The 17,919-nt window shown below is 39.6% G+C and overlaps 1 protein-coding gene across 2 annotated transcripts in view; it reads left to right on the forward strand.

Moving 5' to 3' along the window:
- The window catches only part of LOC145996901 (estradiol 17-beta-dehydrogenase 11-like), a 243,368-nt gene that overhangs the window by 177,504 nt on the left and 47,945 nt on the right, over window positions 1-17,919 (forward strand). For both annotated transcript variants that reach the window (XM_083133463.1, XM_083133464.1), the window contains exons 5-6: window positions 8,415-8,544; window positions 8,780-8,897. In XM_083133463.1, coding sequence (XP_082989589.1) covers window positions 8,415-8,544; window positions 8,780-8,897 — 248 coding nt within the window. The remainder of the gene's footprint in view (window positions 1-8,414; window positions 8,545-8,779; window positions 8,898-17,919) is intronic.

A 17,919-nucleotide genomic window follows, 5' to 3' on the forward strand; every position in this document is an offset into this window, starting at 1 on the left:
AGCCACTCAAACTTCCGAAAAACAAACAAAACAAACAGAAATTCACACACCCGAGAAACTTTTAACTTCGCAAAGCGCTTGGAAAAAAAAAACGTGAACGCGGCCAGCGAGTGTTACCAAACTCCATTTGGCGGAGTCTATGTGATGTTTTAATAGACCGAACGCTCTGTAACTTTCATATTCACATAGAATATATCATACGAATATCAGCAATCATATTTTTGTGTTTCTCGTGTGCTTTTAAACTTTATGGTTTATTTAAATATATTAAAATTGTAACTTGATAGGTTGATATGCTATAACGCTGGCGTGGACGCTTAATCATGCAATTCGCAACACTGAGGACATAAGTGGGCTTCACCGATGGCACCCGACTATCTTTCATCTTTTACCGATTGGAATACAAAGTTTCCCGCCACATAAAACAGCCGCCCATTGGCTGATTCAAGGTCGCGTGTTTCTCTTGGGGATTCTTGCTGGCGCTGACTACAAGCAGGCCAGGGTGATGTGTCGCAGGGCAGATTTTGTCAACACGCCAGGAGAGGGTGTGGATGGTACCATATCGGAAAAGATCGAACATTTCAGGCCTACGGCGGGTTGATTCTGTTTTGGTAACAGGGAAAAAATAATGAACAACTAAAAGTTAAAGAAGTAATTTTGTAACCTTAATGCTGTGGGCCAGAACTGCTGGAATTGCTATACTGGAGTGCACGCGCTTGATATGGTGTGACATACCAACATGAAAACAGTTCGAAGGAATGTTAGTTATTCCGCCTCAGTTACACAGGAAAAAATGTACATGCGGAGAGAAATACCAGTGTGAAAACAATTTGATTGAATTTTTGTTATCCCCACTGGGTTATACAGGTAACAAAGCTTCATGTGGAGTGAAATACCAATATGAAAACAACTTTATTGATTCTTTGTAATCCCAACTGGGTTTTACAGGGAACAAAGGTACATGTGGAGTTTAATACCAATATGAAAACAATTTCATTTAATTTTTGTTATCCCCACTAAGTTATACAGTTATCGAAGGTACACATTGAGTGAAATATCAATATGAAAACAGGTTAATTGAATTTTTGTTATTTCCACTGGGTTATAAAGGTAGCAAAGGTACACATGTAGTGAAATACCAATATGAAAACAGGTTCATTGAATTTCTGTTATCCCCACTGGGTTATAAAGGTAACAAAGGTAAACGTGGAGTGAAATAACAATATGAAAACAATTTGATAGAATTTTTGTTTTCCCCTTTGTGTTTACAGGTAACAAAGATACACGTAGAGTGACATACCAATATGAAAAAAATGATTGAATTTATTTTATCCTCTGTTGGTTTACAGATAACAAAGGTACAGGTGGAGTAAAATACCAATATAGAAACAATTTGATTGAATTCTTGTTATCCCCACTGGGTTCTACATCAAACAAAGGTACACGTGGATTGAAATACCAACACGAAGTTCAAATAATTTGGTTGCTTTTTTAACCCACTGAGTTATACAGGTAACAAAGGTACATGTGTAGTGAAATACCAATATGAAAAGAATTTTATTGAATTTTTGTTATCTATACTGGGTTATACTCGAAACAAAGCTTCATGCGGAGTGATAAACCAATTAGAAAAATATTTCATTGATTCTTTGTAATCCACATTGTGTTATACAGAAAACAAAAGTACGTATGGAGCGAAATACCAATATAAAAACAATTTTATTGATTCTTTGTAATCCCAACTGGGTTTTACAGGAAACAAAGGTACATGTGGAGTTTAATACCAATATGAAAACAATTTTATTGAATTTTTGTTATCCCCACAAACTTATACAGTTATCAAAGTATAACACCATTAAGCCTTGTTTCAATGCTATGAAAAACTCAATATGCTGACAAAGACAGAAATTTATTTTATTATAAAACATAAACTAAACGTAACGTTTCAACCTTCTAGCAAGGTCTTCTTCAGATTCTGCATTTGTACTTGGTGCAGAGTGTGAAGAAGACCTTGCTAGAAGGTTGAAACGTTACGTTTAGTTTAAGTTTTATAATAAAATAAATTTCTCCCTTGGTCAGCATATTGAGTTTTTCAGTTATCAAAGGTGCACGTTGAGTGAAATACGATTATGAAAACAAGTTCATTGAATTTTTGTTATCCCCACTGGGTTATAAAGGTAACAAAGGTACACATGTAGTGAAATACCATTATGAAAACAGGTTAATTGAATTTCTGTTATCCCCACTGGGTTATAAAGGTAGCAAAGGTACACATGTAGTGAAATACCAACATGAAAACAGATTCATTGAATTTCTGTTATCCCCACTGGGTTATAAAGGTAACAAAGGTAAAGGTGGAGTGAAATAACAATATGAAAACAATTTGATTGAATTTTTGTTTTCCCCACTGTGTTATACAGGTAACAAAAATACACGTAGAGTGACATACCAATATAAAAGAAATTGATTGAATTTATTTTATCCCCAGTGGGTTCACAGATAACAAAGGTACAGGTGGTGTAAAATACCAATATTGAAACAATTTGATTGAATTCTTGTTATCCCCACTAGGTTCTACATGAAACAAAGGTACACGTGGATTGAAATACCAATACGAAACTAAGACAATTTGGTTGATTTTTTAAACCCACTGAGTTATAGAGGTATCAAAGGTACATCTGGAGTGAAATACCAATATAAAAACAATTTGACTGAATTTTGGTTATCATCATTGAGTCATACAGGTAACAAAGATATACGTGGAGTGAAATGTCAATATGAGACTTTTTTTAAAATTTTTGTTATCTCCGCTGAGTTATACAGGTAACAACGTTACACGTGGAGTGAAATTCCAATAAGAAAACAATTTGATTGATTTTTGGTTATCCCAACTAAGTTATACAGGTAACAAAGATACACGTGGAGTGAAATATCAATATGAAAACAATTGGCGGAATTTTTGTTATCCCCATTAGGTTATACAGGTAAGAAAGGTACACGTTGAGTGAAATACCAACATGAAAACAATTTGACTGTTTTCGTTATCTCCTCTGGGTTATACAGGTAACAAAAGTTCATGTGGAGGGAAATACCAATATGAAAACAATTTGATTGGGTTTTTATTATCACCACTGAGTCATACAAGAAACAAAGGTACACGTGGAATGAAATTCCAATATGATACTTTTTTTTATTTTTTGTTATCCCGCTGAGTTATAAGGTAACAAAGGTACATGTGGAGTGAAATAGCAATATGAAAACAATTTGATTGAATTTTTGTTATCCCCACTGGATTATGCAGGTAACAACGGTACACGTGGAGTGAAATAACAATATTTAAATCAATTTGACTGAATTTTGGTTATCCCCACTGGGTTATGCAGGTCACAAAGGTACTCGTTGAGTGAAGTACCAATATGAAAACAATTTGACTGAATTTTTGTTATCCCTATTATGTTTTACAGGTAGAAAAGTACACGTTGAGTGAAAAACCAATATGATAACAATTTACTAAATTTTGGTTATCCCACTGAGTTATGAACCTAACAAAGGTACACGGGGAGTGAAATACAAATATGAGAACAATTTGGTTGATTTTTTATCCCCACTGGATTATACAGGTAACAAAGGTACATGTGGACGGAAAAAGCAATATGAAAACAATTTGATTGCATTTTTGTTATCACCACTGCGTTATACGGGTAACAAAGCTACACGTGTGGTGAAATTCCAAAATGAGATTTTTTAATTCTTGTTAGCCCCACTGGGTTATGCAGGTAACAAAGGTACACGTGGAGTGAGATACCAATATGAAAACAATTTGATTGAATTTTTGTTATCCCCACTGGGTTATACAGGTAACAAAGGTATACGTGGAGTGAAATACCAATTTTAAAATAATTTGGTTGAATTTTTGTTATCCCCACTCGGTTATAGAGGTAACAAAGGTACATGTGGGGTGAAATACCAATATCATTTGTTTGCTCAGAAACGAAACAGTGGTAAACACAGAACAACAGGAAGTACTTTGTGTTTTTGTGTTTTGTAAAGATGAAAAAAAAGAGGCGATTGGGTGCCAAAACTGGGTGGCCCACCGCTTGAAGAAGAACTGATGATGTTAAAAATCCCCCTCCCTATAGCAGCCATTAGGGAAACAGGATTTTTTTTTTTAATTTAACCGTTCTGCGCATTGATTGCACACCAGTTAATACGGCGACTACACTGTAATCGCCGCCACTGTTTGTGAAGCAAGAACATTTTTTTCCGAATTGGATATTTCAACGGCAGGATTCAAGAGAATGAAAAGGAGAAATACCATGAAGCAAACTCAATGGCTCCAGAGCTGCTCTTTTTATTGTTTTTACGGCATTAACCGTCGGAAAACTTAACTTTTGCTTACTTTTTTTTTCCATGCACAATTACATTTATGGATTCTCCCTAAGTTGCGTTGCCATGCCCTTTAATATCTCTTTTTCCCCTTAAATACAAGAGCGTTGTGTGCTTTACAATACTGGATATACGAGACACTAGGAGAAGTTTCATCCTGTAGATGTCACAGAAACCCTGCCGCGGTTGTAAACATACGGGCTGAAAAAAGGCGTGTTATGACCAGATCTTCAAGAGCGGGGGGAACTATAGTGGTCGACGGACCTTGCTTTAAACTGTAGGTCCAGTCCCGATTAGCCTTAACCCATTAATGCCGAAACAGCATTTCAAGTATTTTTTTTTCAAAATCTTTTTTGAAATGTCATAGTTGAGGTCCAAATAAGGTGAAAAAAAAATATTTTTTTTTGTTAAAACTAATTTTACATCATTACAGACTGGCAGATTTTCCTGCCACCAGGCATTTAAGATAAGAATTTCAACTACTTTTTAACTGTCTTTGTGATTATTTTGTTTTTTATTTAGTTACTTAACAATAATTTTTAATACATTGGTATCTATAGCATAGCCTATTTATATTAAATATATACAAACACAGAAACATGCAATAGTTCCAAAAATGTACTCTAAATAAATTTCTCAAAGTTACATATTTTAGCACGTAGTTCAAAAGGAAGCAGAATTTTCAATCAATCTCTTGAACATCAGTTAAAATCTGCTGCATAATGCGTCCCAAGCCTTGAAGTATTCAGGACGGAGAACAGATTTACATTTACCACAATTGCATGTAGTACGTCCTGAACATTTCATACATCTTGAATTAGATATATTGCTCTTCACAATCCAATGTCCAGCGTTATCATAGAGTGCATGCTGTATCTCTTTTCTCAAAAATAGTGATCGGGTAACACTTCTTGCTACTCCAACTGCTTGAGGAGTAGGTTTTACTTTGTAGTAACAATCATTGGTTCGTTTTCATATTATGACCAAAATGTAGGTGGCACATTATGCGATCAAATATATCCCGTCCCATGGCACCATATATAATTTCATTGTGTATATCTAATGCATCACTCCAATGCATATGGCGGTTTGGTAAACTACAATACTCAGAAGCAAAAAGCATTCTAATGAAGATTAGATTATTTTATATTGTTATTGGCTTAGTACGTAGATTTTTCTGAATTGCATAACCTTGAGTTTGTTCCACAATAATATCAACAAAATGTACTGTTAACATCAATTGGATGAAATCCAGAGATGGTCCAAGTGTACTTTCATAATCCACAGCAGTTGGAGAGAACGAGGGATGAAAATTTCGTACTTTGCTTTCAACATGCATCTTATGCCTTTGTTTCTTTCTTCTTGCATTTATGCTTTTCAGGTTGTGAATCTCCATTACCAGGATTCGTCAAACTCCCTGCGTATCTCTGGGACAGTACATCTCCTTTTGTTTGGAGACTTCTCCTCGGCAGGTGTTCCGGTAGCTCTTCTGTTTAGTGTGTTTTATCCGAGTCAACATCTGTATCAGGGTCTTTAACTGGCTGCAGAAGAGCAATACTACAGCCATTTAAGTGGCGTACCCATGATTTTCGAAAGGGGGGATTAAGTATACATTTTTAAGCAATCAGCCCTCATTTTGCCATCATTTCCTGCTTTTGAAATCCTTTATTTAGGAATACTTGGCCAAAGGAGGTGTTATGACCCCCCACCAACCCCCCTTCCTTAGGCACGCCACTGAGTCATTTGTCTCCTCATCTGAGTCTTCCGTCAGCAGGTCATAAATGTCATTGAGAGAGAACCTGTAAGAACAAGTAGGAAGTGTAACTTGTCTTTGTACATATTATTGTTTACATACTTTCATGTAATATAATGGAATAATAGTAATACTATAATAATAAAGCCGGACCCTGTGGCTGAGTGGTTAGCACATCGCGATGCTCATCCCCATCTTCGCAAATTAGCCAAGAGGCACAAAACGCGAATTAAAATAAAATCAATCAATCAATCAATCATATAATAATAAAAGTTTAACATTACTATTGAATCATTGTGGTTTTGAGGACTAAGATGCAAACTGTAAACAGCAATTAAATTTCAGAATTGGGGGACTGCGGAAAATGATGTATTTGTACTGTACATTTGCCTTTGTGCTAAACGAATATCTACTGCAATACGAAGGAAAGGAAAATGTGGCAGAAACAAGATGCGAAGAAAGGAAATTACCGAAGCAGAGGCGGCAATTTGGTTCCAAAACCGGGAAACAAAATGACAAAACTAGGGGGTGTCAAAGATAGTATATTCCCCTTTGTAGATAAGGTTTTGCATAGTGCGGGGGTAAAAGTGGCGAAAAGTGAAGGGGCAACTGTCCCCCCTCGCGCCCCCCTAATCGCCGCCACTGGACAAACAAACATCCCTTTACATGATAGATGTTAAATATTATTCTGTAAAGCACAAGTTTGTAGAAATTTGCAGTACCAAAAACATAATAGGAATGGGGCCACCGAAAATTTCTGGCAGGATTTCCTGCCATCGGCATTAATGGGTTGCATAAAGTGAAATCAAAACACAAAATCAACCAACCAATGAACTAAATGTAAACACTGGCAATGGTCATCATACATATGATGTCTAAGATTTCTTATGGTTTTTGTTGTATCACATACATACAACAAAAATAGCAACTTATCCAATACGCTAACCTGAGGAACTCCAGATTCTAAAAAATTCAATGAGACGTTTCAGACGTCCTTACCTACGTAGAACTGTTAGCGAAAAATGCTAGCTCGACCAGGACTCATGAACTTAACTTAACTTGAACTTAACTTTAAATACACATTTGAAATGTTCTAGACCATCAACTTTGGGGGGCTGAGACCGCTAAACCATCAACTTTGGGGGGGCTATGACCAGAGACAGCAAAACACATGACTTATTACTATATACTAAGTATGTAATTATGAGTATTGTTAAAATTTTTACTAAAAAGAGTTTCAAAAGACGATGTGCATGAACTAGGTAGTTCCAGCTACAAATGGCTCTCATATGACATTTAGAACGAGATCATTGATATATTAGGAAGATCTGTTTTGCGCTCCGTGGTAGCAGATATTAAAAGTCGGGAATATTTTGCTATTATGGTTGACGAAACTTGACATCCATCCATGGACAATTAATATTCTGCATTCGAACTGTGAATAAAAATTTTGATATTTTTGAGGAATTCATGGACTTTTATGAGATTCCGAACACTGAGGCCAAAACTTAAAAAAGGGAGAGAGTGAGTCATTCATTAATTTATTTCAGTGATCAGAGTGTTAGTAGTGCATTGCAATTCAGGACTGGTGAAATGAACATGTAAGTCTCTTCAAAGAGCATTTTGAAAATTTTATGGAACACTTATTGTTGTTGTCGGCCCCCGTGGCGGTGTGGTTAGCACATCGCGCTACGACGCCAGGGGTCCCGGGTTCGAATTCTGGCCTGGGCATGGATGTTTGTGAGTGTCCATTCATCAATTTCATCATATCATCACTCAAATTAGCCAAAAGTGGCACAAAAAGCGAAGTAAAATAAATTAAATCAATTCAAACCAAAACTTATTGTTGTTATTTTAGGGTACTATAGAATTTTAAAAAGCATTTCTGGTGTTTAATTGTGGATTAAAATCCTGGCCCTAATAGCAATAATATATATAACCCAGATTATACTCTACTTGTTTTAACAGAGTTTCTTACTTTGGTCTCCTCGGAAAATGAAGAAAAATTGGCACCTGTGGTATACATGGAGCGAGTTATGGTTTTACAGTAAACGTAGCAACATTTTTTTTAATCTTGTGACTATGTGTTCCTTTATATACAAATTATGACCTTAGAAATTTGTTGCTGTGTTGGGTCTAGTAAGATATTTATTTACCTACGAATTATGTGACATTAAGTGTGTGCTCTGAGCGACTGCACCTGAAACTTAGAATAGTTTTCATTACAAATTGTAACACACGCTCCAAAACTCGTATATTTATATTTATATTACAGACTACTCAAGCCTTCTTACCAGCCATGGTGCAGAAGAACGAAGGACACATTGTGGCGATATCTTCCATGGCAGGGCTGCTTCCAGCTATTAACATGATTCCATATTCAACTTCAAAATTTGCAGTCACAGGTGAGGCAACGTGTATTTGAAGAACCGTTTCTTAGTTATGTTTTGATATTTAACAGGCGATTGTTTTCATTGTTGTTATTTGTTGAGGTTAAGTAATGGTAGAAACCATAAAATTTAGGATTGTGTTTGTCCAAGGTGAAAATTTATTTTAAAATTACGTTTATCATACAGAAGAAAAACATGTTTCTACAAATGTGTGGCACATAATAATATTTCCATCGGTTCTACTTTTTAGGTTTTTTGGATTGTCTAGCCCTCGAAGTGTATCAGAAAAGTCCAAAGATTCAATGCACCTGCGTCCATCCTTATTTTATAAATACTCGCCGTGAAATTTCAAACATCAACGACCTCATGTAAGTGATTTCACCGTATGTATTACACTAATGTTTTCCTCGGTCAAAAACCATACAGGTTATTGAAAAACCTTTGCTTTACCTAATGTAGACGGTTGTTTCCTGCAGCCGAAATGTCTTGGCCGGTTTTAGTTCGAATGGTGTTGGTTAATATTTCAAGACAATGCATGATTTTTTGGCACACACTAGAAGTGTTTCTAATACAACTTTTAATTCTAAATTCAAGTACTCAAATTCGTTACCCATAGATTTAATTTCATTAAACTTATTTTATGTGTCTGCAGGGTTTTTTGTTTTCTCGGAGAGGGACAAGCAAGGTATTTTTCCAAGAGGCAAACAAGGCACATTTTTCTTCATAATAACGTTGTCCCCTAAAAAGAGAGAGAAAAAGAACACTCCTTCGGTTTGAAGTTTTCATGTTCGTGATCCTGCAACGCCCTTAAAATTATTAATAATATACAGGGGACGACAAAAATATGGAAACACCACAACACCGGAACGGTTGATATCGACGCAATTTTTCCACTTAAAATCGGACGCGGTGCGACATTCTTTTGTTTTGCGTCGGACTGGTAGGAGTCGACAGTTGCGCTGTACATAGCATGCAGTGCAGTTAATACTGAATCATGTCCGAGCTGACAGTGTTTCAAAGATCGCAGGCGCTTCTTAGCCATGTTATTTGGCGTATCGAGAGGGACTCTATCCAAGATCATGATGACATAATAGTGTGTCCGGAAATACATCATGAGATAAACACCTGCGTGGACGAAAATGTACACTGAGTGACAGAGACAGACAGACACTGAGGAGGATTGTGACCATATTTTGCATGAAGAATGGTGCAAAATCCCATTATCCACCATCCAGAACTTGTATTTGTCTGTTCCTCGGAGCATGCAGGCCGTTTTGGAAGCTAAAGGCGGTCCTGTACCTTATTAGCTACAGCATTCCGGATTTTGTTCGCAGGTGTTTCCATGTATTTTCGTCCATCCACTGTATATTACTGTGACTGAAATGAAATTATATGTGTAATATATATAAATCTTGATTGACTTGGTTGCCTCCCCTTCCGGACGTTCACGTTGATGTTGCGACAAGCTGCTTAACAATTCTTCTGTGTTCCGTCTCCTTACATTTACACCCCCCATATATATATATATATATATATATATATATCAATGATCCCTCTTGGAACAGAGGGAACAGGCTGTTCCCTTCTACTTATCGCCCTTTTTAGGTATTTAAATTATCTATAATAAAATAATAAGAACACTTCTTTCTTTCGAAATCAACACGCCGAAGAAAAACTTTCACCGTGACTGGACGTTTGTTTACTTCACCTACCCTCGTCGTCCCACCCTCTGCTGTCTGACTCCGAGTATTTCCGACCACGCGCGAAGGTAAACGATCGTCATGGTGGCACGGAAGCTGAACACACTGTTCCCTACGAGAGACATCAGGGGGTGCTATTCCGGTTTCCCACGCTACGGCGGCGCGTGAAGGTGTTCTGGTAGAGTGACGTCAAAAAGGGTACTTCTCAGCTGCGGGCCCCATAATAACATGTATAATCATGAGGCGATTATAACTCTTTGGAAGCAATGTTTATAGCATGTAGTTCTTCTTCTCTGCTTTCCCGTACCTTTTCAAGTTAACTGTGGATGGCATACGAACAAGTTCATGCTGAATTCAGCAAAAAGGAAATGCATGTTTCTGGTTCTTTAACGCTATTTTTCTATACTTCTACAGTAGTGGTAGTGGGCGGTTTCTGCGCCCGAAAATGGGGCTCGGTGGGGCTCGCCAAACCTCAAAAACTCACTTTCTCTCCACGTTCCGCGCCTTATTTATTGCGCTGACGATGTTTCACAGCGTAGAAAACAGCACCAAAACATCAAAAACTCACTTTGATTATTTGGAGCTCACCAAAACCTCAAAAACTTATTTTTATTAATTGAGGTTCACCAAACCTCAAAAACTCTTATTTTCTCTCTATGTTCAGCGCCTTTATTCGTTGCGCTGACACAACGTGATGAGTAAATAATACAGTCTCTCATCCTTGAAGGATGAATGCACCTTATCGTAATTTTCCAAGTCTTGGTCAAATGTTTGTATATCGTGACCTTTGTAAACCTATTTTTTTCGGGAACGATGTGTCAAAACCTCAAAAACTCATTTTCTCTTCACGTTCCGCGCCTCATTTATTGCGCTGACGATGTTTCACAGCGAAGAAAACAGCACCAAAACATCAAAAACTTATTTTGACCATTTGGAGCTCACCAAAACCTCATAAAAACTTATTTTTATTAATTGAGGTTCACCAAACCTCAAAAACTCTTATTTTCTCTCCACGTTCAGCGCCTTCATTTGTTGCGCTGACACAACGTGATGAGTAAATAATACAGTCTCTCATCCTTGAAGGATGAATGCACCTTATTGTAATTTTCCAAGTCTTGGTCAAATGTTTGTATATCGTGACCTTTGTAAACCTACTTTTTTCGGGAACGATGTGTCAAAACCTCAAAAACTCATTTTCTCTTCACGTTCCGCGCCTCATTTATTGCGCTGACGATGTTTCACAGCGAAGAAAACAGCACCAAAACATCAAAAACTCACTTTGACCATTTGGAACTCACCAAAACCTCAAAAACTCATTTTTATTAATTGAGGTTCACCAAAACCTCAAAAACTTATTTTCTCTCCATGTTCCGCGCCTTTATTCGTTGCGCTGACACAGCGTGATGAGTAAATAATGCACTCTCTCATCCTCGAAGGATGAATGCATTTTATTGTAATTTTCCAAGTCCCGGTCAAATGTTTGTATATTGTGATTTTTGTAAACCTCTCTCTCGGGAACGATGTGTCAAAACTTCAAAAACTTATTTTCTCTTTATGTTCCGCGCCTTATTTATTGCGCTGACGATGTTTCACAGCGAAGAAAACAGCACCAAAACATCAAAAACTCATTTTGACTATTTGGAGCTCACCAAAACCTCATAAAAACTTATTTTTATTAATTGCGGTTCACCAAACCTCAAAAAAAAACTTATTTTCTCTCCATGTTCCGCGCCTTTATTCGTTGCGCTGACACAGCGTGATGAGTAAATAATGCACTCTCTCATCCTTGAAGGATGAATGCACCTTATTGTAATTTTCCAAGTCCTGGTCAAATGTTTGTATATCGTGACCTTTGTAAACCTCTCTCGGGGGAACGATGTGCCACACACACACACACACACACGCTTCCTCTTGTATTGTGACGCAAGCAAACAGACAAAATAATAATAATTGTTGTTTTTTAGGATTCCTGGCCCCCATAACCCCGCCAGGGTGCGTGGTGCCCAACCAAAAAAGTAAAGGTTTTCCCGTACGGCCTTCGAACGTAAAATTGATTGACGTGGGGGCGAATCTCTTCGGGGATGTTTTTCAATTTGACCTGCGAGAACAGGTGAGGCACGAAGTTGTCCATGAGTATCAAATTTGCTGCTGTGGGGAACGCGTCTCCGCTTTCCTTCTTCACCACGTCGAATTCAAGGTAGAGGTCCGCTCTGTGAGGATGAACGAACCCGCCCCCTATGTCCACGTCGTATTCGATCTCTCTGTTCGCTTCGTTCAAATTTCCGAACATAGGTTCTATTCATATTTTACTTACGTATAGGCGTACGTGATGAATCCGAAAACAGATTTTTTCTAAGTCTTGCCGTTTCCAAGATAACCCTATTTCCGGTCGCTATTTTCGATTTCCGAACATAGGTTCTATTCATATTTTACTCACGTATAGGCGTACGTGATGAATCAGCAAACATATTTTTTCTAAGTCTTGCCGTTTCCAAGATAACCCCACTTCCGGTCGCTATTTTCGATTTCCGAGCATAGGTTCTATTCATATTTTACTCACGTATAGGCGTACGTGACGAATCCGCAAACAGATTTCTCCTAAGTCTTACCGTTTCCAAGATAACGCCACTTCCGGTCGCCATTTTGGATTTCCGAGCATAGGTTCTATTCATACTTTTTCTCACATATAGGCGTACGTGATGAATCCGCAAACAGATTTCTCCTAAGTCTTACCGTTTCCAAGATAACGCCACTTCCGGTCGCCATTTTGGATTTCCGAACATAGGTTCTATTCATACTTTTTCTCACGTATAGGTGTACATGATGAATCACCAAACAGATTTTTCCTAAGTCTTACCGTTTCCAAGATAACTCCACTTCCGGTCGCCATTTTGAATTTCCGAGCATAGGTTCTATTCATATTTTTTCTCACATATAGGTGTACATGACGAATCCGCAAACAGATTCTTGCTAAGTCTTACCGTTTCCAAGATAACCCCATTTCCGGTCGCCATTTTGGATTTCCGAGCACAGGTTCTATTCATACTTTTTCTCACGTATAGGTGTACGTGATGAATCACCAAACAGATTTTTCATAAGTCATGAATTGGAGGGTTCTATGACAACCTATATTAATTCTCGTAAGAGAACAGAACGTGTCCTACGGGGCAAGTTAAGGGGCATGTGCATGGCCAAAGGGGAAGTTCCTTTGCGCGCTCAAGCATGATTTAATTTTATTATATTTTCAGATTGACCACAAAACAAGGTGTTGACAGGCAGTGTGTATATATATTGTAAGAAGATGTTTCATTATCAACCTCTACTTCTTGCAGTACAACCTGGACACAGCGTTGCAGGTTAACAAAGGACCTTTGGTCAGTATATATTTTTTTTCTTAAAACTGTTCGGTTACTCGCTCGTTCCTGACATCATACACAAAAGTTTTCTCCGCGATGAGGATGACGCTACACAGAGTGTCGGCAGGCAAGGCATCGTGGAACTCGCACACAATCTTGATGTTGGTGCGATCGTTAACAACCACCTGCTTTCTTTTAGATGTGTTGATGACGAACATGGGTCTGCGAGCTATGAACTCGTTTGGATTGTAGTACACGTCCACGTTACCGGAAGTCACTCGTTTGTAAGCTGTGTACGCCTCGTACAGTTTCAGGTAGTCCTCTTCTGCGATGTTTAGGTTGTAGTTCTCACGTGGGAAAACTTCGTTCCTGCCATTTTTGAGGTAAATGTTCTTAATCTTGCAGTTGTCGAACTGGCTTGAATTTTTCTCCTGATTGTTACCCCTTCCTGTCTGGAAGAGTACGGCTGCAAACTCGGGCATGTCGTACCGAATGTTGTTGAATTGCGTGGTTACGTCAAATTCGAAATGATTGCCGGAAGCAGGTTTTTGCACACACTGGTAGCCATAAAACTGAATGGACACTTGAGGATTCTTCAGGATGTCGGCTTTGTACTTGAGAGCATAGTTTGATTCGTATTCTACCACTGGCACGCGCAGCTCCATGGACCTTACAATACACTTGGCAGCGTCGGGTAGTGTGTTGGGAAGCAAGGTAGTCCCGTCCGGGCCCAAAGTGCTGTATCGCATCAGTGCGTCGTTGTCGTTGGCGGCTCTGCGAAAAGTAACCCGCAAACCACCCTTCCACATGATCTCCTTGTAGTCCGAGAAGAAACCGGGCAGCAGACGCATGGGAAACAGTACTGTGTGACTTTGAGTTTTGATTTTTGTACCTGCTTCGAATCCCCCTGCCTGGTAGTATGCTGCATCGGTCTTGGAGAGTTTCAGTGTTCCCACGGCAGTCGAGGTAATCCCGGGGTAACGTTGCAACGTTTAGAAAGTCGTTAATTTTGTTTTTGTATTTTCCGTCGTTGGGTTTCCTCGTCATGTCGATCGTCGCGAATCCGAAATCGACACTGTTCCAGCAAGAAGAGCAGCGTTCCGAAAATTGATTGATCAACAGGCCGTTGAGTTTAGTTCGAGAAAAACGAGGTTTTCGGATTGTACCCAACCATGGAACTCAACGAGGGCGTGGTTTGGAAAATCGGAAAATCAAAAGTCACGTTCGAGGGTGACAACGTGAAAGTCAATTTGGGTGAGAAAAACAGCTGGAACAGGTATCCCGGCACGGTTGGACTGTGGGAACTCATCACCAAAAAAAGCATCCAAGAGATTACACAGACGAAGATTGCCAAAGTTACAAGAAAATTTTGATCATGACGGATGCCTTGTACCAAAACAACGACGCTACGCAGAATCGCGTCAAATCTAGCAGCGGCGAAAAATACAAGAACCTCATCAAGCCGATATGGAACCAGGTCAAAACAGGCAGCGGCGTCAAACTCTACAACAACCTGCCCAAAGAGTTTGTGTGGGTTGACGACGTGCGCAAGCTCATAGACAGGTTGTTGGTTATTGCAGGAGAGGAGAATGCAGGCAACAGCAACTTTCGCAACGAGAAGGTAGGAATTGTGGACATGGTTAGCTCCAAGCTTGCCAACTTCATTGTGAATGACGACAAAGGCATAGGGTACCTCATCAAAATCATCAACACCCTACCTCCGAAATTTTGGAACGTGGCCGAAGGTCGAGGTCTCGTGAACGACATCATCAACAAGCTACCCTTCAAGATGCACTTGCCAGGTTACCAGTACCGCGGTCCCGGTACCAAACTCGAACAGCGACTAAAGAGAGGCGACAAGGGTGTGAATCCCCTGGATGCTGCATGCAAGGATCACGATATTGCCTACAATACCAATACCGATCTCGATGTACGTCATAATGCTGACAGAAAGTTAGAGCACGCAGCTTTCGGGAGACTCGTCAGCAGAGACGTCTCGCTGGGCGAACGGGTCGCCGCATTAGGTACGACCATCGCCATGAACACAAAACAAAAAAAATTGGGGTGGGGTCTATAAATAACAACCTACCCGAACTGCTCTGTAAAAAATAATCAAAATATGATCACCAAATCCTCTGACGGCATCCCAGGGAGTCACAAGCAGACAGGTATTATCGTTACGTTCAAACCAAACTCTGAGTTCATGGGGCCAATTATCTACACACCCTCCCCACCGATATACTTTCCTGTATATCGTAATCGCATAGACAACATAGAATTAGCAGTGACAAATAAAAAGGGGGAGGTGGTTGATTTTGCACGAGCCGCGACCACTGCCGAATCGAGAGATAGAATACGATGTGGACGTCGGGGATGGATTCATTCACCCTCACAGAGCTGATTTGTACGTCAAGTTTGATGTAGTGAAGAGAGACAACGGCGAAGCATTTCTTGCCAACGCAAACCTAAGACTCGTTGATAATTTTGTGCCGTACCTATTCTCACAGGTGGAAGTTAGAAAGCACGGCACCGTCATCGATAGGGTTGACTACCCCGGGATTACCTCGACTGCCGTGGGAACACTGAAACTCTCCAAGACCGATGCAGCATACTACCAGGCAGGGGGATTCGAAGCAGGTACAAAAATCAAAACTCAAAGTCACACAGTACTGTTTCCCATGCGTCTGCTGCCCGGTTTCTTCTCGGACTACAAAGAGATCATGTGGAAGGGTGGTTTGCGGGTTACTTTTCGCAGAGCCGCCAACGACAACGACGCACTGATGCGATACAGCACTTTGGGCCCGGACGGGACTACCTTGCTTCCCAACACACTACCCGACGCTGCCAAGTGTATTGTAAGGTCCATGGAGCTGCGCGTGCCAGTGGTAGAATACGAATCAAACTATGCTCTCAAGTACAAAGCCGACATCCTGAAGAATCCTCAAGTGTCCATTCAGTTTTATGGCTACCAGTGTGTGCAAAAACCTGCTTCCGGCAATCATTTCGAATTTGACGTAACCACGCAATTCAACAACATTCGGTACGACATGCCCGAGTTTGCAGCCGTACTCTTCCAGACAGGAAGGGGTAACAATCAGGAGAAAAATTCAAGCCAGTTCGACAACTGCAAGATTAAGAACATTTACCTCAAAAATGGCAGGAACGAAGTTTTCCCACGTGAGAACTACAACCTAAACATCGCAGAAGAGGACTACCTGAAACTGTACGAGGCGTACACAGCTTACAAACGAGTGACTTCCGGTAACGTGGACGTGTACTACAATCCAAACGAGTTCATAGCTCGCAGACCCATGTTCGTCATCAACACATCTAAAAGAAAGCAGGTGGTTGTTAACGATCGCACCAACATCAAGATTGTGTGCGAGTTCCACGATGCCTTGCCTGCCGACACTCTGTGTAGCGTCATCCTCATCGCGGAGAAAACTTTTGTGTATGATGTCAGGAACGAGCGAGTAACCGAACAGTTTTAAGAAAAAAAATATATACTGACCAAAGGTCCTTTGTTAACCTGCAACGCTGTGTCCAGGTTGTACTGCAAGAAGTAGAGGTTGATAATGAAACATCTTCTTACAATATATATACACACTGCCTGTCAACACCTTGTTTTGTGGTCAATCTGAAAATATAATAAAATTAAATCATGCTTGAGCGCGCAAAGGAACTTCCCCTTTGGCCATGCACATGCCCCTTAACTTGCCCCGTAGGACACGTTCTGTTCTCTTACGAGAATTAATATAGGTTGTCATAGAACCCTCCAATTCATGACTTATGAAAAATCTGTTTGGTGATTCATCACGTACACCTATACGTGAGAAAAAGTATGAATAGAACCTGTGCTCGGAAATCCAAAATGGCGACCGGAAATGGGGTTATCTTGGAAACGGTAAGACTTAGCAAGAATCTGTTTGCGGATTCGTCATGTACACCTATATGTGAGAAAAAATATGAATAGAACCTATGCTCGGAAATTCAAAATGGCGACCGGAAGTGGAGTTATCTTGGAAACGGTAAGACTTAGGAAAAATCTGTTTGGTGATTCATCATGTACACCTATACGTGAGAAAAAGTATGAATAGAACCTATGTTCGGAAATCCAAAATGGCGACCGGAAGTGGCGTTATCTTGGAAACGGTAAGACTTAGGAGAAATCTGTTTGCGGATTCATCACGTACGCCTATATGTGAGAAAAAGTATGAATAGAACCTATGCTCGGAAATCCAAAATGGCGACCGGAAGTGGCGTTATCTTGGAAACGGTAAGACTTAGGAGAAATCTGTTTGCGGATTCGTCACGTACGCCTATACGTGAGTAAA

This window comes from Lepisma saccharinum, chromosome 13, assembly GCF_977018435.1.
Source record: "Lepisma saccharinum chromosome 13, izLepSacc3.1, whole genome shotgun sequence".
Classification (NCBI taxonomy): Eukaryota; Metazoa; Arthropoda; class Insecta; order Zygentoma; family Lepismatidae; genus Lepisma; species Lepisma saccharinum.